General features: G+C 35.7%; 1 protein-coding gene across 1 annotated transcript in view; it reads left to right on the top strand.

Annotated features, from left to right (window-relative positions):
* LOC149779703 (metalloprotease mig-17-like) overlaps positions 1–26,458 on the top strand; it is a 61,881-nt gene that overhangs the window by 15,615 nt on the left and 19,808 nt on the right. The window contains exons 9-13 of the mRNA XM_089938669.1: positions 7,798–7,906; positions 14,627–14,797; positions 16,922–17,057; positions 25,345–25,455; positions 25,774–25,815. Of these exons, the coding sequence (XP_089794795.1) occupies positions 7,798–7,906; positions 14,627–14,797; positions 16,922–17,057; positions 25,345–25,455; positions 25,774–25,815 (569 nt within the window). The remainder of the gene's footprint in view (positions 1–7,797; positions 7,907–14,626; positions 14,798–16,921; positions 17,058–25,344; positions 25,456–25,773; positions 25,816–26,458) is intronic.

Below are 26,458 nucleotides of genomic sequence, written 5' to 3'. Positions count from 1 at the left end.
ATTGTGTCTACCATCATAACAGCGACAATGGATACCTTTTTTTAATGTTGCCTAGAGTACCCGGATATAATTAACAACACCCTTAACGATTACCCGCTGCCTAGGAAGCATTAGTGATGCCGCACCAGTGGTTATTTCCCCGATCAGTGTAGAATTGTGGGCGAATCCAAACGAAGTATGCAGAATGCATCAATGCTTGTTGCGAATCTTCGGATTAGAAGTAATTATATAGTCCATGTACGAAACCTGCAGATGTATTTATGGCTAGGGGATGCGTATGGATAAAGTCAGCCGTGTGTTAATTTTCGCCAGGGCGCGTGGATGGCAAATACATACAAATTATTACAGACCTGTGTACCACGGAACACAACAAATTTGAGAATAATTTCTTTAAATTCATGAACAATTCTGTGTTCTGCAAAACAATAGAGACTTTAAGGAATAAAATTCTAGCTGACTTTGTATGCCAAACTGAAGACAAGATTCCAAGCCTCATTGATGACCCCGCATTCGAGTCACGAAAAATATTTGACAGCGGAATCGTAGCCCTACAAAGTAAAGAAGGAATCAAATTTGAAGCTAAGAAATTAAGTCTATGTTGAACCTTATGTGCTCCACTGCTAGAAGCTTCAAATTTAAAGCTAAGAAAGTCAGCCTTAGTTGACGCTTATGTGCTGCACTGCTCGAAGCTTCAAATTTAAAGCTAAGAAAGTCAGCCTTAGTTGACGCTTATGTGCTGCACTGCTCGAAGCTTCAAATTTAAAGCTAAGAAAGTCAGCCTTAGTTGACGCTTATGTGCTGCACTGCTCGAAGCTTCAAATTTAAAGCTAAGAAAGTCAGTCTTAGTTGACGCTTATGTGCTGCACTGCTAGAAGCTTCAAATTTAAAGCTAAGAAAGTCAGTCTTAGTTGACGCTTATGTGCTGCACTGCTCGAAGCTTCAAATTTAAAGCTAAGAAAGTCAGCCTTAGTTGACGCTTATGTGCTGCACTGCTCGAAGCTTCAAATTTAAAGCTAAGAAAGTCAGCCTTAGTTGACGCTTATGTGCTGCACTGCTCGACGCTTGCTATGTGTCAGTTTTACAATGATAGGGTAAAACCGTTTGACCAGAACATGGTCAAGATACTCTGCAATGACACCGATCCAGTTCATACGCATATCAACACTGATGATATCTATGCAGGTATGCTAGTGGAATACTTAAAAAGGAATACATCACGGGCAAATACCCGAAAGAACACGCACTGCAAAACAATGTAAGCAAAAGGTGGTCGGTAAATCCAAAGAGAGCTACGGCAAGTCAATCGAACAGTACGTGCAACTGTGTCCCAAAAATGTTAACCTTTTCCTCGCTCGCCAACTTTTCAACGACAGCCTCGCGTTTCCAATACCCATGAGCATTGTAATATATTGCTTTTCCTATTCATATTTATTTGTTTATTATATCAATTTTACTTCAATAAATGAATATTATTCACCACAACGTAGCGAGTTAGCAACAGCCAAGATGCATTTCAGACTTCCTACCTCCTTTGATGATCTATATAGGATGCAAGTCATGGATGAGATCTATAATCGGATTCAAGTCATGGATAGATCTATAATCGGATTCAAGTCATGGATGAGATCTATATCGGATTCAAGTCATGGATGAGATCTATAATCGGATTCAAGTCATGGATAGATCTATATTGGATTCAAGTCATGGATTAGGTTCCATGATAACCAAAGGTTCCGCGGTAGCGTTCAAATGCATGCCTTTAGACCGGCAACAGATAAATAAAGTCGTGGATCGGCTACAAACACTAATGGGACGGCTAGAACGAACTAGACGTCATCCAAGAGGCCGCTTCGATTTGTCGACGTTGCTAACCATCGACATTATGAACCCGTGGACGTTTCGTTTTATTCGTGAACGAAATTATTAAATACATCAATGATATGTATATTGAATATCACTTCATATACTACATACACGACATAAATGCTGCAATGCATCATGTCGTTGCCAATAAAAACCCTACCGTTTACATCGATATTTCTTCTAAACGAAGCCAGAATTCGACGTAACCTTTTAACTCAATCACCCGGGGAGAATCCCTCACACTAATTATCACACCAGCGTAATTATGAGTATTTAATAATTGGCCTAATATCCTTTCTTGCTTTTTTGACGCGGATAGCTTGCTGATATTTTTGCCAGATGGTGGATCAAGTTGGGGCAGTGTAGAATTTCCCACGGCAGAATACTATATGTAATCAATATATGAGATGAGAAGGAAGATTTCATTGATGACCCGTAAAGACTCTAAAATTTACATGCGTGAACACGAACCCAGAATCATCTCCGTCATATCAACTGAACCTCCGTAACATATGGTTAACATTAGTCAGTTGCTGTCGAGAACAGTTTTCGTTACGCCGAAATATATTTTCGAAACGAAACAAATTCTGCGTGCAGGGCCTGGATGGTCTGGATGCCATATCGCGCCAGACATTGGCAGAATTACCTCAAAGAAGTAGACAAATTTAAACTGTAACGCATTTAGTGACAGTTACAAAAACGGAGCTTCTGCAAGCTTAGCCTTGTAGAGGCAAGCGTCGCCGGGTTCCGTACCGATTGCGTTTTCACCAGCTATAGAGCCATGTGATTTGATATCGATTACTATGTGTATCTTCCATGACCCAGTTCTCGCTTGAAATATATATTCATTTTACCATTTAATACAATGACCTTCGTGCATGGATGTGAGATGCTCATATGTGTTCGTAACAAAAGATAACCTGTTTACATGATATATTATGGCTACGACGATTAGGGACACGAGATCCGGTGTAGAACCAAAGATAGTTCCAGTGACTTTACCATCAACAGCAGCAAAGTTCGATGAGTAAAAGTATAAATGAAGCCGCTCAACAACGTATAACATATTAGACGATTGCAAATGCGTCATTAGGATATGGATTTCAGTCGTTGCGGAGAGCAGCCAAGTCATTAAAAAGGTTTTAGACGAAGTCGATAATGTATGAACAATGACAAAATTTGAAGAAGTATCCGATCTCGCTTTTGACATGGAAACTGCTTTGAAGATATACTGGAGAAAAAACGATTTTCAGTGTTATGTATAACGGGCTAAGAACCCTGACTAGTATTGTGGAAACAGGTGATAATCTCTTCAGTGGCTGCAGCGACATGTTTTTTGTCGTTCATGAGTACTGGAAGCATTTAACACACTTACCATAAACTTTTATGAAGAAACATTTAGAGCTTTCATAACAAATAACTACTTACCAAGACATGCATTCAGAGCGTTTCAAAATAGAGTTAAGGGGCGTGTTGGACATACTGTTAATCAAATGTTCATTGACAGACTAGGAGTTTCTGAAGTTTAGATGCTATAACCGTTATCAGCATCCCTCCGAAGAAATTTTACTGGACTTCACAAACAATCATTTCGCACGTGCATATCATAAACGTGCATATCATAAACTGTGGTCATTCATGGGCCGAGACCTAAACGTTGACACAAATCTGCAATTTCCCAACATGACTTTGCTACGTTGTACCCGATTTCATTGTCATTTTCATTGGAATACCTGAACTGATAATCCGCGGACGAAGTGCACTTTCCCGCACATGTAACTGAGATCCAAGTTGGCGATCCCGCCTCCGCTACCCCGTGCCTTGCGAAACACCACATGTTAAAGGTGCGCGAGTCCGGATCATTATCATGAAAGGAACAAAATGTCAGTGCGGTAGAATGGTAATGTTGATAAATAATCATCTAAATTTTGGGGGGGGTTTTTGTCACCAATTCACATATCAATAAAACCAGTTGTTTTGTTCGTTATGAACTTTTCACATATCTAATATCAACATTATTATTCGCCACCGGTGAAATTTAGCCGTCTTTGGCGTTGTGTAAATGACTTTTTGTACATGTAACTTTATGTTGTGCTCTGGGTGTTGGACTTGCTAGCAGCGTATGCTAACATTGAAATCAATCTTATATTGCACTTGTCAAAGAATATCTGTTTGACAGTGGTTTGCCAGATCCACAAACATAATGTAAGAGAAGGAAATATAGAAATCGACCATTGGGACCAAGATTATTATCATTATCGTGCGCAGTGCGTGCTTCGCCATTCAACATCACCATCAGCCAGGTGCAGAGCCTGCAGTCCACCGTGGAAACTTTGTGAGTGGAGAGTTGTTCACAATTAGGACACGATGATGTGGTTCTACCCGTTAGAGACCAGCTTGTAGTCATATGATTAGGAGGTGAAAACGCCCGGGAAAAGATACTTCACAGTCAGGCGTGAAATCAAGCAAAGACTGTCTGCAACGATGAAGTAAAATTCTGAGCCGAATCAAGTCTAGTTACAATCCACGTGGATTATATTAAATCAACATTGACTCAACAAAGAAGTATCAGATATCGACTGTTTTTCAACCTCGGTGACTATCATAGCAACACCAATCAGACTTGTTGGCGGGGTTATATAGATATTGATCTTTGTCAGCGGCGGTGCTGGTAGAATAATTTCAATATGAGTACATTGACATATGCGTATCTGTTCGGAACTCTTTGCTGCAGCGCAGAATAGTTTCCGTATGATAAGTAAACTGTACTTGGACTCAGAACACAATTAATATTAAGATATATTCTCTTCATTTGTTTCTCAGTAATGAACTTTTATCTGTGTGACAATCAATAAAGATCATATGTTAATCTAAAATGCCTTCAAAGATGACTTCACGGTGAAGTTCTTGTCATAAATTCACCCACATTTCTTTGAGAGGCTGGAATGTAAACAAAGCAGCGTGCAATGGAACACTTCACTTCCGGATCATCACCAAGGCCTTATTACTCACTGTGCACTGTCGCCGAAACACATACAGACAAATACACCATAAGCTCATATTCTACAGAATTAACAATTACCTCTGAAACCAAACCAAGAATGCCTAAATCTAAATCTAGCATCACCACCAAAAGGAGACAGGACAACAAATGCTCGAAAAATAGACTCGGACTACATTCGTGGATACTAAACCTGAACTAATAATTGTGTTCTGATTCCACTTGGTGGCTGTCGAGGATAAAATAATTAGCATGGCTGAGTTCGAGGCAGCGATGGCAGAAATGGAAAACGACCGGCGCATATACGGGACCGTGGCTCTATGGACATTAAAGAGATGACTGATCTACAGACGATAAATATTGGGTAACTGTTAGCCATTGTGTAACATTATGTGGTGCACAATTTGCACTAGCACATTTTACAGCGCAAAATCATTAATGTTTCCGAAACGTTTTCACAAGAAACCCTCATATACAAAACCGATATTGTCTGCACCTACGGTGGCTATGTTCTTGCCGATGTCTCCGCGTATTTCCGTAGAATTATTTATTGTAGTAATTTTCTTTCAACAAATAATATATGCTACATTGGTTTCCACTAGCCGATTCACGCCAACGTTAGAATTAGTTTTACTGCCTAAAGTTTAGCCATACAGCATGCACTAGCGTGGTGTCGAGCGGGTAAAAAATTGTAAAATCATGAAGTATAGAAGGAGCTGAATCATCCACCAAAATCTGAAAAAACAATTAGTTATACAATATGTAATATGTATAAAATATGCAGGGACAGATATCTTATTTTGCATTCAATAATCATAAAATCAATAAAGCTTATCGTGTTGTAAATCTTTTCAGACAGTACAACACGTTCAATGTTCATAAGATTATTCTCCTATCACGCAAGCAATCTTACACTGATTGTGTCGGTTACATATACATTCGTTGACAGCTGTAGCTGTCCTTTTAGGGAAAGTTCCATTTTGAAATGATAATTATCATTATTTGTGACTGTTTTACATCTTAGCATGTTTGCAGAGATTCGCAGTAATATCTTTAGAGTACAAGTTAAAGTTAAATTAAATTAAATTTCAATCCGCATTATATATTTAATATGCTCAACATGCATTATAAAATCACATGACATAAGATCATTTAAGGGTTAACGAGCTGTTCCTGTTAAATATAATTCACTTTTGGCATATGCTTTCATTAATTACTTCTAACTGATCCCTCTCTAACAATGAATCAAGTCTGGTAGAATCGCACAATGGAGTATAATCTGGCTGGGAAAGCAATATATCAGACATAGGAAGAGTGATCGAACTACTGGGGCGGTCATAATGATAGAATCAGCTAAACAGTGAATGCATATATATATATATATATATATATATATATATATATATATATATATATAGAGAGAGAGAGAGAGAGAGAGAGAGAGAGAGAGAGAACATTTTACCAAAAATGTAGCACCTATATTACAAACAGAAATTATAGCACTTATTATAATAACTTTTTTTTGAGAGAAATTCAATCAAACGCTTTAGAGAATTAAAATTCGATATAGCCGGAGTTGAATCCAAAATGCACGTATCAACACGTGTCGCCTAGGCCTCATGCAGCAACCCACTAATCCACTCAGCCACGCGCTCTTTCGAAAATATTGATGAATAGAGGTAGAAAGAAAGTTTTCGATGCTCATTGGAACCAGATCGCTAGGATCAGAAAATGTTTCTTCTTATTATTATTATTATTAGTAGTAGTAGTAGTAGTATTACGTTCTTTCCACCACTTTCTGTTGCATTATGAATACATTCATAATTTTAATAGAATGTACCTTGTAAAATTGCATGCAGAGTGTATGCTAATATAACGTTTTACCAGAATATACCTTGTCAAATGGCCTACATGGCACACGCTGAATGACTTCATACCAGAATATACCTTGGCACATACTGACATGATTTCATAGAACAACATACCTTGTAAAAGTGTCTTCATGTCATATACTGACATGACTTCAAAGAACAATATACATTGTAAAGGTGTCTAAATGGCACATACTGACATGACTTCACACTAGAATATACCTTGTGAAATGGCCTACATGCCACACGCTGAATGACTTCATACCAGAATATACCTTGGCACATACTGACATGATTTCATAGAACAACATACCTTGTAAAAGTGTCTTCATGGCACATACTGACATGACTTCATAGAACAATATACATTGTAAAGGTGTCTACATGGCACATACTGACATGACTTCATACCAGAATATACCTTGTGAAATGTCTACACTTTACACATGCACTGTATTCCCTTGGCCTTCTTGTCCCACCGTTTTACTTTCCTCTTGTGCTATTCTTCCATTGGCCTGACCTCTGAGGTGCTTGAATTTGTATGCCACGGAGGTGGAATTTAAGTCATTTTGCCATTCCACATATACTTGTTTCTTATCCCGGATGAGCTGAATGACATGTTCGTTTCATCAAACCAATCCCGATGCTCGCGTGTTTTTGTTTTTAGAATGAATGGCCTCTTTTGTTACCATGACGACTTTCGGGGTCTTGCAGTAACCATTAAATCCATTCCATAGTCACACGCTAAGGTCAGCAAATATCTATATTGGCTTTGGGTGTAGTCACTGTCTTCATATTCGAATACCTGTTGATATCGACGATATGATCTTGGTATTATATTTACATTTCACTCACGTTTACTACGTTATTGCAATGCGTTATGTGAACTTCATGTAGGAAGGCATTTCATTGAAATGATGGCAATAAATTTGCACCATGTCTTAATGGTTTAGTGCCCGTTTTAAATCGGGATGTTTTGCTATTAATCTCAAAATAAGTAAATGGTTTTCAACGTTAACTTTGAAGAATAAAAATATGATATGCAACCGTTTTGTACTTTAGGTCGTACACCACAATCGGGAGTATGTGATGTCGATCGGAGAATTTCAGTTATCGAGAGCAGAGATATGTTTGTGACCGTGTGCACAGCAGCACACGAACTTGGACACAGGTAAGTTGAGTCCTTGCATGTTCAAGGTACCCCGTATTTTGATCTTTGCACTTCTCGATCCACGCTTAGGGTTCCTGATTTTCACATGTTAATGATACCTATCCATGATCGGTGGTTTCCTCCAAGATTTTCCTGTTTCCTATATCTTAAGTACCAAACCACGGGCCGACAAAAATGATGATTTAATTATTATAGAATCAACGTAAGATACGAATATAAAATAATCAACTAACCTCTCGGATTTGAGGACAATCCACAAACCTTCTGTTATCACAGCGGGTTTCATAAATCGTTATTTCTGTATGTTATGTATTTCTGTTTTGCTCTTAACCATGTGTGTAAGTTATACATAGACTAATAGTCATTTGCAAACAACATGTTTAGACAGCTGACCATGTTTGTAAGTTATACATAAGTTGTTTACTAATATCTGAATTCCAGATCTAGTCTTACTTTTTATAAGGTTGTGATCAACGAAATTATTCATTCCTTTTTTAATTTTAGTGAATTGAAATCATTTTTAGCTGTGTTCAGACATAATTAAAGAGAAATCATTATTTAAATCATTCTTTAGAAATACTAAAATTCTTAATGACTGGATTAACAAAAGTTTGGGTTTATTTTGAATTCATTCCAAGATATTCTGATAATATCATTATGATACATCGAGACACTTGATACATCAGCACATTCAAGATTGGATTTCATTCGGAGCACTCTATACTTTTAGACTTATGATAGAACTTTCAGGATTGTTTGGGATTTAACCAGTAATACCGTACATTCCTCTTAAAATGTTCATAGTATATCTGAAAAAGTATTCAACGTATTTGTCGATTTTATAAAAACTTGTTGGCTTTGCTAGTTCTGTTACTTAGTTTAAGACCATAGAGTCATAACACCGTAAAAGTTAATACTGATCGACAGATTAGTATGAAATAAGTTGTGAAACGTTCTTAAAATTTGCTAAATTTAAAAAAAAAAACTTTAACTGCATATGTACGAATGTATAAATCGCATAAGTGACCTGCTGAAGCCACTGACAGGCCGCTTGACAGACCATGCTACTTAGTAGTTGTCAAAGAGAGGACTTACTGCTAGACCGACCATGCGATATGGTATAAACCACAGATGTGACCTACTTAGACCCCTGGCAGACCATTTGGCTGATCCTGCACTTGTAGAAATAAAAATGCAAGTATCTAAGAGTCCTACAAAGCAGAGGGATTACATTGGCCAGCGGTCTTTTAAAGCCATCTTTTTCTTACAACATTCATCTATAAAACATATGTCAATTGGATAGTCTTAATAATATACCCCGCTGAACAATATTACGACTCTATGGTCTCAAACTAAGTAACAGAAAGAAGTACAATCATCAAGTTTAGTAAAATTCAACAGTGCATTTTAGTCCTTAAGTTAAAAGTGATAATTTAAGAGGAATATAAATTATTGTGAATCAGATCCCAAATTATCCTCATTGTTCTATCACAAGTCGAAAATTAATGAATGATCTGATGAATTCAAATTTTCCGGAATGAACTGATGAGCCACACAGATGTAATACTGAATATCCTTGAATGAATACACAATAATTCGAATATTGTGTTTATCCTGTCAATGAGCGTTTTAGTAATTCCAATATATGATTTAAATAACTAATCATGAATTATATCTGGACAGTAGTGTATAGTGGGACGATATAGCCTCGATGGGAATTAGCATTACAGACTCCCCTGGACGATATAGCCTCGATGGGAATTAGCATTACAGACTCCCCTGGACGATATAGCCTCAATGGGAATTAGCATTACAGACTCCCCTGGACGATATAGCCTCGATGGGAATTAGCATTACAGACTCCCCTGGACGATATAGCCACAAGATTTATAGCCTCAATGGGAAAATACATTACAGACCTCCCTGGGACGATATAGCCTAAAACGTTTTTTTAGCATACCCTGGGACGATATAGCCTCACCGCAGTATCTAGCCTCAAGAGAAATTGAATATGGGGACTATTGGGTTTGTAAGGGATAGTGGAGTCTGTATAGCGTCTGACAGCACGGTAGGGGAGATTGGTAACAATGTGGCAACTAGGGAGGTGACGTCACAGTACCAAGCAAAGAGCGGGTGTACAGAGATAACACAGACAAGAGACAAGAGACACACACTTATATAACATTTTTAATTAAAACAATTGGGGGAGGCATGAAAATCAATTCTTTTCTAGGCATATGAGTGGCCTCTCATAATTTAATTTTCACCTCTGTGTGGATAGTAGATATGGGATTTGGTTTTCTTCCCTGCTCTCTGTGTACATAGTGTATCTGGAGCTTGTTTTCCCTCCCCTCTGTGTTGATAATACGTTTGGTGTTTGTTTTCTCTCCTTCCGCGTGTGGATAGTATAGTTTGGAATTTTTTCTATATACTAGTTTTTTTTTCTTCTTCCCATGTGTAGATAGTTTATAAAGGGGTTTGGTTTTTCTCCTTTCCGTGTGGATAGTATATTTTGGGATTTGTTTTTCTCTTTCCCGTGTGTAGATAGTATATATTGGGGTTTGTGGATAGTATTTAATAGGTTTTTCTTCTTCCCTCTATGTGGATAGTATATTTAGGGTTTTGTTTCTCTCCTTCCTTGTGTGGATAGTAGATATTGGGGTTTGTGGACAGTATATAAGAGTTTTTTCTTCTTCCCTCTATGTCGATAGTATATTTGGGGTTTGTTTGTCTCCTTCCCGTGTGTGGATAGTAGATATTGGGGTTTGTGGATAGTATATAATAGTTTTTGCTCCTTCTCGTGTGTGGATAGTATATTTGTGGTTCGTTTTTGCTCCTTCTCGTGTGTGGATAGTAGATTTTGGGTTAGATTTTGTTTCTTCACGTGTGTGGATAGTAGATAATAGGTTAGTTATGGCACCATTCCGTGTGTGGATAGTAGATTATTGGGGCTTTTAAGCGCTCACGAACGTTTGTGTAGATAGTAGAGTGTGTGGTTTATAACTTTCCTTCTGTATTGTTAGTACATTTTGGGTTAGATTTTGCTTCTTCGCGTGTGTGGATAGTAGATTTTGGTTATGCTTTTGCACCTTCCCGTGTGTGGATAGTATATTATGGTTATGTTTATGATTCTTCGCGTGCGTGGATAGTATATTTTGGGTTTGATTTTCTGCTTTTTGTGTGTGGATAGTAAATTTTTGTTTTTTTATTCTTCCTGTGTATGGATAGTATAATTTGTGTTAGATCTTGCTTCTTCGCGTGTGTGGATAGTATATTTTGGTTTCGATTTTGCTTCTTCGTGTGTGTGGATAGTATATTTTGGTTATATATTCGCTCCTTCCCGCGTGTGGATAGTATATTTGTGGTTAGTTTTGCTCCTTCTCGTGTGTAGATAGTACATTTTGGGTTAGATTTTGCTTCTTCGCGTGTGTGGATAGCAGATAATGTGGTTAGTTATGGCACCTTTCTGTGTGTAGATAGTATATTTTGGATATGTTTTGGCTTCTTTGCGTGTGTGGATAGTAGATAATGTGGTTAGTTATTGCACCTTTCCGTGTGTGGATAGTAGATTATTGGTTTTTTAAGCGCTCACGTACGTTTGTGTAGATAGTAGAGTGTGTGGTTTTTAACTTTCTTTCTGTTTGGATAGTAGATTTTAGGTTAGATTTTATTACTTCGCGTGTGTGGATAGTAGATTATGGTTATGCTTTTGCACCTTCCCGTGTGTGGATAGTATATTATGGTTATGTTTATGCTTCTTCGCGTGCGTGGATAGTATATTTGGGGTTTGATTTTCTACTTTTCGTGTGTGGATAGTAAATTTTTGTTTTTTTATTCTTCCCGTGTATGGATAGTATAATTTGTGTCAGATTTTGCTTCTTCGCGCGTGTGGATAGTATATTTTGGTTTTGATTTTGCTTCTTCGTGTGTGTGGATAGTATATTTTGGTTATGTTTTTGCTCCTTCCCGTGTGTGGATAGTATATCTGTGGTTAGTTTTTGCTCCTTCTCGTGTGTGGATAGTAAATTTTTGGTTAGATTTTGCTTCTTCGCGTGTGTGGATAGTAGATAATGTGGTTAGTTATGGCACCTTTCCGTGTGTAGATAGTATATTTTGGTTATGTTTTGGCTTCTTTGCGTGTGTGGATAGTAGATAATGTGGTTAGTTATGGCACCTTTCCGTGTGTGGATAGTAGATTATTGGGGTTTTTAAGCGCTCACGTACGTATAGGTATAGGTAGTAGACTGTGTGGTTTTTAACTTTCCTTCTGTTTGGATAGTAGATTTTGGGTTAGATTTTACTACTTCGCGTGTGTGGATAGTAGATTATCGTTATGTTTTTGCACCTTCCCGTGTGTGGATAGTATATTTGTGGTTAGTTTTTGCTCCTTCTCGTGTGTGGATGGTATATTTTTGTCATGTTTATGCTTCTTCGCGTGTGTGGTTAGTATATTATGGTTGATTTTTGCTTCTTCTCGTGTGTGGATAGTATATTATGGTTATGTTTTTGCTTCTTCGCGTATGTGGATAGTATATTATGGTTATGTTTTTTGCTTCTTCGCGTATGTGGATTGTAGATTTTTTGGTTAGTTTTTGGTCTCATTACCTTTGTGTGGATAGTAGATAATATGAGAAAAGAAAAGTAGGGGATGTTTTCCTTCACTTCCGTGCTTGACAGATAAAACCCAAGCGTCTGTCATTCGCGCCATTCTACGGAATAACCGAAAGAACAAGATTACAGCAGCTTCAGACCTGTTCAACAACTTTAAGGAGAGTTACTATTGGATGATAGATGCTGAATTGCAGTGGAAAGAACTGAAAAAGAATGGAGGATAAGAAACAACCTGGACTTTGCTAACAAACTAAAAGTAGCCAGGGAGAAGATAGAGGAGATAATAGAAGAAGAAGTGAAGAAGTTAAGAGGGTTGATTAATCCACCATATGTCAGAGTGGGAACTTAAAACAGGCTCTGGATAACGTTATCGAAGTAAGGTGTTTTTTGAAAAGTATGGTGCAATGGTCAGAGTGGCCATTTGTCAAAAGGGGTCTGAACAAGCTCAAGAAAGCTGAATAACTTATGAGAAAGGTGATGGAGGTAGAAGACAAGAAGATCAAAGAAAAATGGAGTAAAGAAAGAAAGAACAAGGAAAACTTAAAGAAGAAAGAGGTCTTTGACCAACTGAATAACAATTGGATCAGGATACAAGATAAATTTAGAGCCGTGGGCCATCCCGAATGGGTGCCAGAGACATAGATAACGAAGAAGAAGAAAGGAATGATGGAGAAAGTCAGAAGATGGTTGAAGAATTTAAGAAAATATAAGAACACAATGGCCCTTTTCAGGGCCATTCATATGCCTGGAAAAGAAATTTCTTTCTTGCCTCCCAAATATTTTTTTAAAATGTTGTAGAAGTGTTTGTGTCTTGTTTCTTGTCTGTGTTATCTCTGTACACCCGCTCTTTGCTTGGTACTGTGACGTCACCTCCCTAGTTGCCACATTGTTACCAATCTCCATTTTCCCTTACAACCCAATATTCCCCATGTTCAATTTCCCTTGAGGCTAGATATTGCCTTGAGGCTATATCGTCCCAGGGTACGCTAAAAAAAACGTTTTAGGCTATATCATCCCAGGGAGGTCTGTAATGTATTTTCACATTGAGGCTATAAATCTTGAGACTATATCATCCCAGGGGTTTCTGTAATGCTAATTCCCACTACACTACTTTGGACACAGCAGTAAATAATTCACTGAGTGATCGTAATCTGAATAACTATGTTGACCACAAACTTTGTATAAAAACCTAAGCCACAATAGAATGACCAGGAGGTAGGTCAAAAGTTCGCTTCCAGCACATTCTAAACTTTTTGTTAATAAAGCTAGACCTTGAACAAAAGTATCAGTAATCAACTTATTTAAAGTTTACAAATATAGACAAAAGTTGGTTATCTAAATATGTTCTTTACAAATGACCATTAGCTTAAACTACAATCTACAGTCTAAAAATACCAGTTAAGTACACAATATACAACAATGCATAACAAAAAGAAAACTGAAGATGTTTTTACATGTGACTATCACAACAATAGAATGTAGGAATTCATAATTATTCTTAGGCGTTGAGGAGAATTACTTACTAGATCAGAGGCTAGGGCTAGTATACCACAATCTAAATTTAGATGTTGTAATAGCAATGTACGTATTGAATTCATGGTCATTGAGAAGAAAGTTATCAATATATTGATCTATATATCTATCTATATATCTATTCTATCTATATATTTATCGTGGTGTTATATATATATATATATATATATATATATATATATATATATATATATATATATATATAAGACATAATAATATATATATAGAGAGAAAAATAAATAAATATATAGACAGTAACTTCAAGGATCCATTTTACAAGTATTATACTACTTGAGGCTAAAATATTGTTTTCTTGACAGAAGTTAGATGTAACAGGAAGCCGGTGCAAAGTTATTCATATTGTAATTACTGCCTTTTAAGTACAGGAATCGATTTGTTGTATTTTGTTGTTGAGCTATCTCCTCAATCAGGTTGAAGAAATACACTATTATGCAACCTGAGTATAAGATCAGTTTTGTGTTGGTCTTTTTGGCAAATCACATTCGCCTATAGTGAGCTAACACCGGCACATTATCGTGTGTACAGTCATGCGCATTTCCTGTTTGTTATTTTCAGTCTTGGAGCAATACACGATGGCGAAAGGGAGGCCATATCTTGTCCTGCTGAGGATTCATTTATAATGAGTACCCAAACATCAGATTTCGACCCAGAGAAGCCATACTCAAGAAATCCTTGGCTTTTCTCCAACTGCTCCGTGGAAGCATTCAAGAAGACACTAAAGAACAAGTATGTATTAAATATTAATAACACCCATGACAAGGACGTCTGAAATGAATTTATTATAAAACTTGAATTCTTGTCAGACGTCCTTCGACACGGGTGTTATTTATAGTTAATTTGCAATGTTGTTTAGCTTGTTTTTCAGTGATTAAATTGTTATGAGTATCTGTATTCTGTAATTATCAAGTAATTAGTAAACATGACCAGTGACATTTAATTTGTAAACAACATAATGTATAGTTAATATTTCCCTATAATTTTAGAATAAATATTCAGATAATTATTAATCGCGAATTTATCGACATCAGTTTAAGTTAAATGTACAGTCTTGATTCTGACCTTAGAAAGTTCCAGAAAAGAAATTTTTACTTAGTTTGACGGGGCCTTTCCAGAGAATCGTAAATGCGACCCAGATCAATTGGAGGGGTTTCTAAACTTGTCAACTTAAAATATATTCGTTCGTGCCTTATTATCTGAAGCAGGCTTTGTCTTATTATTGTGTTCAGATTTTAATTTGGATGGATTATTTTTTATTGATTCTAGAGTACAAGCACATCATTGTATTCAGTGTTGGAATTTATTTTGAACGCAACTGAAATTCAGTTGGAACTTAATACATTTAGACTTTGTGATAGAACTATTAGGACTATTAGGATTTAGTTCACAATATTGTAAGATCTTTTTCATCTTTCACTTTCTATTCTAGGGGAAATAAATTATTTATGGAATTTTACAAAACTTATTGGTCTTGCTCTTTTCTTTTACTTAGTTTAAGACCATATAGTCGTAACACGGGTGACTGACAGAACCTTTATCTATATTTGTATGCATATATCAGTCTATCTCAGTTGTTATGTATATTTGATTTAATCTTTATGTGATTTAATTTAATTGTCTGGCTGTTTTAAATTTTTTAATTCCATTACATGCTATTGTAATGTAATTTTATTTACTGGATTTGACATTTTCCAGAAATTAGTTTAACCTGACTATTTGTTTCGTAAACACCTAATAATAGAAATTTTGTATCTGATGATGACCTAGTTCCTGACCTTGATTCAGAAGTCAATGAGTTGAAGTAATCAGCTTTTTTATTCTTTCTTAGAGTAGAATCCATGTTTTTTTTTTGTCGATTCCATACTAAGAGAACGTGATGTTAGGCATGCAAACAATTTATACGTTGTTTGTGAAAGTGATCACATGATCTTCATACGGGAATCTGTTTAGCGTCTTAAATTAGTGTACAACTCTTTCCATAGAGAATTTAGTCAGTTTGGCTATAAATCGTTGACACTTAAAGGTGTTGTGATGTGACCGGTTTGAGTTGAAATTCTATTTTATTTAATTATTAATTCTTTTCTTTGGAAATATTTAAGTGTTCATACAGAATTCTTGGACAAGGACATTTATTGAAATTTTATTCGGAATTCAAAACTGGAATATTAGTTTTTGTGGTTCAACAAGGAACTGTTCACACATCAGGACAACACTGGCTATTGCATACGTCATCATCTTCCATCTTGGATTTTAGGACTTTTATTTCTAGGACTTCTAATTTTTAACTCTTGGATTATTTTTGGATTAGATTCGTAAAACCGTAAGGTCTTTTTCTCCTTTTTTCCTTTTTTTCCTAGGGGAATAAATTATTTGCTAAATTTTACAAAGCTTGGTGGGGGGCCCCGAGTGGCTGAGTGGTCTAACGCGCTCTCCGTTACGGATCACTGCCATCTCACTTCTGTGTGCGTGAGTTAGAGTCTTGGATTCGGCCAATGTGGGTATGTGAGAAAGCTTGCCAGTAGCTTCTCGTGGGTCGGTGGTTCTTTCCGGTGTTTTCTCGGCTTCTTCCTCCACCATTAATACTGGCCGCCATGTATAGCCTATCGTGTGCTGAAAAATGACGTTAAACCCAACAGCAACAACAACAACAACAACAAGCTTGGTGTGCTCACTGTTTCCTTGTTGCTGTTTAAAAGAGCCGAAACACGAAATACTTTTATATGTATGTACGTAGGTAGGTATATTGTTAGGTATGTATATACGTATGCATGTAAGTACGTAAGAAGACTGGTAGGTATGTACCATGCAAGTCAATCTATCTTTCATAATAAATAGTCAATTTTGATTTTTCAGAAATTGTGTGAAGACTATGGGTGCTTTCTTCAACGAGACGGAATGGATGTATTATACGATGAAACTGCCAGGGGAGGCATATAGTCTCAATGAGCAATGTCGGTTTATTTATGGTCCTACCTCTACGTTCTGTCAGGTATGTAAATTTTGAGTTTGTGCATGTGTGTATGCTTGTATTTGTCTGTGAGCTTTTGTTTGAGTGCGTGAGTGCATTTCCATTCCATGCAAGGAGTATGCCATGCAATAAGCGAAACTAACTCCACAATTGACCAAACTCCATCTTTTCTTCTTTAAAATTACATTTCAATTACGACTATGAACTGAGTGGATATGGGTATGTGGTTTAAAGTTATGTTATTTCAATTTTGTATACGAATCTTTAAAGTGAATGAGTAATTCATGTTATACTAGGTCATAGGGCATACCCTTACTATTTATATGTAAAAGTGTACATTTTCTAGTACAAATATATACACGCATATGGCCAAGTGGTCTAACGTATTCCCATTTACAGATCACTACACCTCTGTCTGTGTAGGTTCAAGTCTACGGGTATGATGGTGCGTGTAGGCAAGAATGCTTGATTTTAGCCTCCCGTGGGTCTGTGGTTTCTTCTCGGCGTTTTCCTGGGGTCTTCTTTCGCCAGATATTCTGGACGCCTCGCAAAGGCTATCATTTACTAAAAATGGCGTTAGACCCAGAAGAAGAACAACATCCAGGTACTAGATTTTGGCCTCACATTTACAAAGTAGAGGATCACTTTTGAACTACCTACGGCCACGATGTCCGCGATGATGAAAGTATATACATATGACCATTCTCACAGAATCTCCCGAGGTCTTAGGCTTTAATAGCACCTCACCCTTGGGGGGACACATTTTATCGCTTACTGACATGGTTTATTTATGTTTATACACATATACACCTATCTGTGACAGACCTCATATATATTCGAACGGCATTTGTTAGTAGAAATGCATATGATTATGCAGTGGAATAGATTACATTGATATAGTTAGCTCTGTATATTACATATGAATGAATATAAGAATTAGATGAATTGTATTCGTTGTATTATCGAGATGTCAGATATATCCTCAATGGGATAATTGACATACTGTATATGATGTACGGACTAGTTATGGTAGCGAATTAATATGACCTAGATAATACAAGTCATTATTATTATTATCATTATTATTATCATTACTATTTTTGATCAACAGTAGTTGTTTCATTATAATTATTGATGCACAAACAATGTTTGTAGCGCAGTCTATAACTCCATTGCTAAACCAAGCTAATAACATTGATGCAGTTAATTTCAGTGCTACTCAAAGCTTGTAACATTCATGCAGTTAACTTCAATGCTACTCAAAGCTTGTGACAGTCATGCAGTTAACTTCAATGCTACTCGAGGCTTATGACATTCATGTAGTTAACTTCAATGCTACTCAAAGCTTGTGACATTCATGCAGTTAACTTCAGTGCTACTCAAAACTTGTGACAGTCATGCATTTAACTCCAGTGCTACTTAAAGCTTGTGACATTCATGCAGTTAACTCCAGTGCTACTCAAAGCTTGCGACATCCATTTAGTTAACTTCAGTGCTACTCAAAGCTTGTGACATCCATGCAGTTAACTGCAATGCTAATGAAAGCTTGTGACAGTCATGCATTTAACTCCAGTGCTACTTAAAGCTTGTGACATTCATTTAGTTAACTTCAGTGCTACTCAAAGCTTGTGACTTTCATGCAGTTAACTTCAATGCTGATGAAAGCTTGTGACAGTCATGCATTTAACTCCAGTGCTACTCAAAGCTTGTGACATTCATGGAGTTAACTCCAGTGCTACTCAAAGCTTGTGACATTCAGGCAGTTAACTCCAGTGCTACTCAAAGCTTGTGACATTCATGCAATGAACTTCAGTGCTGCTCAAAGCTTGTGACATTCAGGCAGTTAACTCCAGTGCTACTCAAAGCTTGTGACATTCATGCAATGAACTTCAGTGCTGCTCAAAGCTTGTGACATTCAGGCAGTTAACTCCAGTGCTACTCAAAGCCTGTGACATTCAGGCAGTTAACTTCAGTGCTACCGAAAGCTTGTGACAGTCATGCATTTAACTCTAGTTCTACTCAAAGTTTGTGACCTTCATGCAGTTAACTTCAATGCTACTCAAAGCTTGTGACAGTCATGCAGTTAACTTCAATGCTACTCAAAGCTTGTGATATTCATGCAGTTAACTCCAATGCAACTCAAAGCTTGTGACATTCATGCAGTTAACTCCAGCTTCTATGAATTCACGCGGACAACATATTCTCAAGCACAGTTTCCAAAAATGATTTCCAAAAACTACAAAACTAATATTAACGTCTTTTGTACCAACTCATTATTGTGTAACTACTTGTATTGCTTGATCTCTTTCATGACTTGTAACATTAGGTTTATTAGTGGGGGAGTATGTTATTGGGTGGATGGATATGTTAGGTATATGGTTTTGAAATATCTCAGCTAAATATTGGATAGATAGTACTAATTATAAACAAAATATATGGATTCTAAAAGACGAACTTTCAATGTAAAGATAAAACAAAGATGCAAAAGATCGTTAGTTATAAAGGAGGTGCTTGAATGACACAATCCTTGAGTAGCATTGGTATCCAGAATCAAACACAAAATTTGTTCTCTGTGCTACGTTTCACTGTCGGACTCTAGTCCAACATACATATCCGACCTCACCCATGTGTACACACCAGCAAGATAATTACGCTCCTCTTCTGACAATCGTATACTCATTATTCCCACAATGAAAGCAAAGTCATATGGACAGCGTTCTTTTGCATACCAGGGCCCTGCAACGTGGAATGAATTTCCCACTGAACTTAGACACAAAGACACAGTGATCCCATTCAAGAGTGCTCTCAAAACTCACTTATTTCGACTGCAAGAACAAACTTAAAGACCTAATAATGTTTCCTATCTTAAATATTCTCAGCATGTTTTTTATGTTTTATAATTTCATGGTGTTTGTGTTTGTAATCATATCATTATATGTTTTCTATCTTCTAGGTTTTGGTTAATGTTATAAAGCGCTTAGAGCTTCTAAAGATTAGGCGCTATACAAAGTCCTTATTATTATTATTATTATTATTATTATTATCTATTTCGTTGTCAAAATTACTTTAGTCTAAATTTGTTTTTTTCATCATTTTTTTTACAGTAACTATTGGGGGCTATTAAAAGTCAGCTAGCTGTAAGCTAATTATTGTTGATCGCATTAATTTTGTTCTTTTATATGTAACAATTCGACTACATACCTAAACACTTTTCATGCAGTGATTTGGATTTGTCTGGACTAGTTGCGGCAAAAACTTATCACCTAGATGCTGCAAGACATCATCATCATCATCATCATCATCATCATCATCATCATCTTATTATTATTATATTTTCCGCTCTTCATATTTTCATTGATCCATTTAGTTTGGATCTCATGGATAACATATCTGATATACATAAAGTGAACACAAAAAGAACATAAAGTCCTGAAACGACTGACAATACAATTAAGTCACCTTTTTTTAATGTATTTTATGTTTGTAAGCAATAGAAACCTTTCTGACATATGAAGCAAGTGCATGCAGCATAGAACTTCAGTATTACTCTGCCCTGTGTACAAAATAGTCTCAACAATGTAATGTCATTTTCCTTCTTGTGGCTATAGTTTATTTTTTTCTCAGAGGCACCTGCGACCTTGATCTTTGAACTGTCCTACTCTGTAGAAGTAGCGTCTTGTTTAATTTCAAGGTCATTTATGATAAGGACGCCAAGAAAAGGGTTATTGTTTTATTTCAAGGGCAAGTCATTTATAATAAATAGTCTAAGCAATGTACATTGTATAATTTCAAGGGCATGTCATTTATAATAAATAGTCTAAGCAATGTATATTGTTTAATTTCAAGGGCAAGTCATTTATAATAAGTAGTTTAAGCAATGAATATTGTTTAATTTCAAGGGCAAGTCATTGATGATAACGACGCCAAGAAAAGGGTAATTGTTTTATTTCAAGGGCAAGTCATTTTTCTTAAAGACGTCCAGATGAGGTTATTGTTTTATTTCAACAGCAATTAATTTATCATAAAGAAGCCTGTATATGGTATATTGTCCAGAACAAATACTGTGTGGAAACCAATATGGAAAATCAAGATATATAGTATGGGTTGATGGATAATATGTTTGATTTTCTGAAGCGTTTATTATTTTGGGGGAGGACGAAGCCACTGCATAAAGCGAACTCAAGAACATATTTTTTGCACACACCCTCCCTCCCCCAAGAATACCAAAACATGTAAAATATATCATGTTAGGCATATAATATGCTAATATTATGAAGCCATCTCTCTTTCTAGGACTGAATATTTGTAATTGTTACAAATATAATATTCATTGAATCATGTTGATTTTCTACCAAGAAAACATAATCTATTTTGATCAGAACCCTTTTATATTCAATTTATTGCAAACCTAACTGGCTTTGCTTCACTGGCGTATATGCCCAACGCTCATTCCCAGGTCCCCTTCAGTTTGTAAGTTCACTGGCATATATGCCCAACGCTCATTTCCGGGTCTCCATCAATTTGTAAGTTCTGTCTTCAATATGATGCTGTATTGCTGTCTGTACATGCAGTTTCATGTAATACAATGCTATCGTGCATTTCTTCCGACATCTTGTATGGGAAAAGAACGAGATCCAAAGTAAGGTTATATACTCAGCATTTTTAGCTTTTAAAAAGAAACTACATTTTGAAGGACTGAATATTATACAATTCGCTTTTCATTTTTTATTTCAAGCTCATTCAAAATCAAGTTACACATTTTTCCTCCTTTATGAGTTTCTTGTCATGTTTGGCTATATTTTCCTCACAAAATTTTTATTTCTTGCTTGTATATTTTCTTAACTTGATTGTTTTGTTGTTTATATACATTTGCTGTTTCTGCTGTTTCTGCTGGCAAATTATTTGCAGTTTTCGTAGAGTTCATCATAATATTACATTCACCTAGCTTTTAAAATATAAGAGGGAAATATTTGAAATTCGTAGTCATTACTTAATTAACATATGTAGGTAACTTTTTATTCCTGAAGGAAAACATACAATTACTAAACTGTGTTTTATCCCCATTTGATTCTATCCAACGGCCTGAACTGACTACCACACTCAACAGAGTTAATGCCGTAAAAGAGAGAGAAAAGTATTCCGATTGGTCGCTATTTTAAAGCTTTCATTCATAACAAGAGGATCTCTGTAGTATTTATCCGAATGACATGTATATTTGTGCTACCATAGTGATGTTCTTGATTAATAAATATGCAAAGTATAAAAGAACGTCGAAAAGATATTTAAAAAATACTGAAAAATATCCACATGAACACTGCGGAAAAAACATGGAAAAGCACTGCAATAAATTACACACATTAATAATGAGTATAAATACAAAACTATTGATTTCGTGAACCTTAACATAGACGCTGATACAAAATAGTGGTTTATAATTACTAACGTGTTTCACTGCTATATAAATATGATAGACCAACGATAATGGAAAAAAAAACATATTAAACCAGATATGCGATGAATAATTCATCTAGGAAATACGTACTTATTGTTGAACTAATTACAAATAGGAAATTACTGTGGAGCTAATTCAATCGAGAATATAAGGACTCTAGAGTCTTAAATTATATAACAGTAAGAAGCAAAGCCAGCAATGTTTGTAAAATTCAACAAAATATTGATTTTCTTAAAACAAAAGATGGGAATTAAAAAGTAACTTAGTATTATGAATTAAATCTTAAATGTTCTATCAGAAGTCCAAAAGTATAAAATATTAAGAATGAATTACAGTTGTCTTGGATGTGCTGATGTATCGATAGTCTTGAATGAGTTGGTGTACCATAGTCTTGATGCAGAATGAGGATAAAATCTGGAATGTCTTTGAATGATTCCTCAATAATCCCAAAGTAGTGTTTTAGTCCAAATTTAAGTGAGAACTGTGTAATTCCAATGAATAATAATGAGATACCGGGGCATTTGCCAACGACAAAAGTATCTTTGTTTCTGAATATGAAATCATTGAAATGTTCCAAATTAGTAACTGTTATACGGAATGTGTATTGATGATACATGCATTAGTTCATTTAATGTTCAACCGAAGGAAAAGTATATGCACGTTGATATTTGATAATTTTCGATGGAGGAGAAAGATATCATTACTTTTGGAAATAAAACTATCTTGGCTTTTATGGATGTAAAACGATAAAGCCAAAAACAGAAGAAGAAAAAACTAAAAGAAAATATTGTATTACTATATGACAACAGAAAAACTAACCGAATAAAAATGATTAGATTTCGATGTACAAAATAGTGCAGACATGTTGTTGGATTGAACATCAAAAATAATTATCATTCTGAAGTTAAAGCTACGTGTCATTGATTGAGATTTTGAATGGATTTGGGAAAGAAAAATGAATAAACACGAACTCAAAGTACAGAACTGTGTTGCAAAGATGGGAAAATTGATTTCGTGCGTTTCAATGTGAATTATATCAGTTCATCATGGAATTAGGAAAATCATAGAAACGGTGTAAACACACTTCCAGGGTCCAATATGAATTGTGTCTCGTTTACGCAAGGACTTCGTTACTGATGGAATAGAAAACAGGCTATAAGAAAGTTCTGGAAGATTAAAACAAGTAGAATTGCACAAAGCTCTCTGTTCATGGGGCATGCTGATGAGTAGTTAATTAAACAGTAGGTGACAAAGTTTGCACTGATAATTAGGTACTTTAAAAATTCTCAACCTACATTTAGGCAAAAAGTCATTTAGCCGTATGAGTACCTCAACTATTTTGGTAATTCAGTTAAAAAGTATTGTATCCTGTACAAGCATTGCAGCCGTCATTTGTCCCTTTAAACAGTTCAAAGTAATAGCACTACACACTAATCAAGAGAAGATTTGTCAAGAAGGTTACCCTTAAATGATGTGACATTGACGATGAACCTAATAATGATGTCATCAACACTAAAATCTAAGCCAGACGCGTATGCCTACAGAAAAAAAAAAACTAGACATCATTCGTTATCGACATCTCAAGCTTTACCTTTAATTAGGCTTCAAATTCGAAATAGTATAATGCTTTGTATTCTAAGGACAAATCACAAGGGAGTTAAATACCTGTTAGCAACGATGGATTCTTAGGAGAACTTCTTTAGTTTGAATAATGTGAAAATATATACAGATGAACCTAAATCTGAAAAATTATCGAAAGATATCGTTCCCAAACCGATCTTAGTACATGATGATGTATTCCATTTGAGTATAACAAAGAAAACGGATCAAGCAACGCTACAAGTAGGATTTAAAGTGTAGGATATACATCATTCAACGGGATAAAAATAGATCACAGTCAAGGAAATACATTACCTTTGACCCCAGTACAAAGTTCCATATATATAAACATTGATGTTATACCGAGCCTATTTTGATAAAAATTAGGTCACGGTTTGAAACATCAATTCATTGATACAAACTAGTATGAGGACAAGTTCGAAGATGACGGGCATCAAATCAATCACATTGGAACATTCGATCAAATCGATCACATTGGAACATTCGATCAAATCGATCACATTGGAACATTCGATCAAATCGATCACATTGGAACATTCGATCCTAACATTATTCATGAAGCAGTAAAATCATTCAAGCTTCTGCAAAGCTGCAATAAGCTGATTAATTAATGGCATCAATAGAAGGCTCTTAGGGTAAACAAACATATATTAATACAAGAAAACGTATTATACACAAATGAGTTTGTCTTATACTAGTCTTTACGAGGCTTAAACGGTTCATCTGTCATTTAAAAATGGTCCCTCAATTAATGAAGCTTCCAACAAGTTTAAGTAAAATGGTTGTTATATTGCAATAACTGCTTTTGAGAATACAATATTACATTCTATACTACCTTGCTTGCTTTACGGCAAGATCTGAACATATCATTTTGCATTATTATTGCTCTTTCATTGAAACAACATGCACAAGTTCGATAACCCATGCCGATATTTTAATATGCCTTTGTTCATATATATATATATATATATATATATATATATATATATATATATATATATATATATATATATATAAAAGGAAAATAATTAGAGTTGTGAAGCCTTGAGATTCGCATATATCATGCTCTAACTTTTCAACTGAGTTGTTTTATCCCAAAGCGTCGCCAGCCATTAAGAACTGTTCGAGGAACAAAACATAACATCGTGGTGGTTTAAGTGTTCTAACAGCCCCGAGCCATGCGTGTCTGGTTAATTAATTGTTTTCATTCGCCTCGAGATGTGTTTTTCTTTCTAGGATGATCCTGCAGATATTTGTCTCTACGTGCAATGTACACATCCAGAAACAGGCGAATGCATCGACGAATATTACAATGCAGCTAGGGGAACGGAGTGTGCAGAAAATATGGTAATGTCTCTCTCTCTCTCTCTCTCTCTCTCTCTTCATAAATATGGATGATTTCAGGTTGTAGCAAGCTCATTGTTCAGATGATACGTTCTCATATTCTAGAAGGAATACAATATTTAACTGTGTGTAATGATTTATTATCAGTTGTGATAGGAAAACTGTTGATTATGTTGTGCAAAATATCACAGCTTCATTCAGTCAGTTAGACAGCTATATTTGCTTGCTTGCAAATCAATCAAAATAAGAAGCAGCTGATGCTACGGATGCACAAATTTTCATTATTTTCTTTTCTTACAAATATACACTTTTTTTTGGCAGTGGTGCATAGAAGGAAGGTGTGTCTCTAAAGGTTCGAAATAGGTGAGTACATAACGAATAGTTGGAGCCCAGTGCAACGATTTGCCTGGTGATCATACAGATATTGGTTTAAATCCTACTAAAAGCAGGTAGTGTCAGTCGGAACCATATGTCCATTGAACTTTCGTCATCACATCTGCACAGTATAAACACCCTTCCTATGTATATATTCCTTTAAACACTAAACAGATAGAAGAATACACCTAATGAATTATAACACTAAACAGATACAAGAATACACCTAATCAATTATAACGTAACAAGCCTTTAGCTTAATTATTCATTGTTATCCAGTGAAGTTCTTTCATTGTTATGATGATGATGACGACGACAATGGACATTATGAGGATAACGATAAAATTACTCTACGCACTTAGTTACTTACAACAATAATATGAAACTTCCCACAATTCATCTGATAAATCTATGTGACAGTGAACTAAACCAGACCTTGTGCCAAACTCAACTAAGTACGAAGACTTATATATGAATGAGATAGATAGATAGATAAATAGATAGATAGATCAAACGATCGATCGATCTATCGATCGATAGATAGACAGTCCTACTCTCAAAGCCCTATACTAAGTAACAGAAAGAAACGTAAGCAACAAGTTTAGAAAAGTCATCAAATAATCTACTTTTA

The sequence above is a fragment of the Sinohyriopsis cumingii genome, chromosome 17 (assembly GCF_028554795.1).
Source record: "Sinohyriopsis cumingii isolate HCF-2022 chromosome 17, ASM2855479v2, whole genome shotgun sequence".
Classification (NCBI taxonomy): Eukaryota; Metazoa; Mollusca; class Bivalvia; order Unionida; family Unionidae; genus Sinohyriopsis; species Sinohyriopsis cumingii.
Note: the sequence above shows the minus strand (reverse complement) of the source record. Positions and strands in the feature narration are given on the sequence as shown.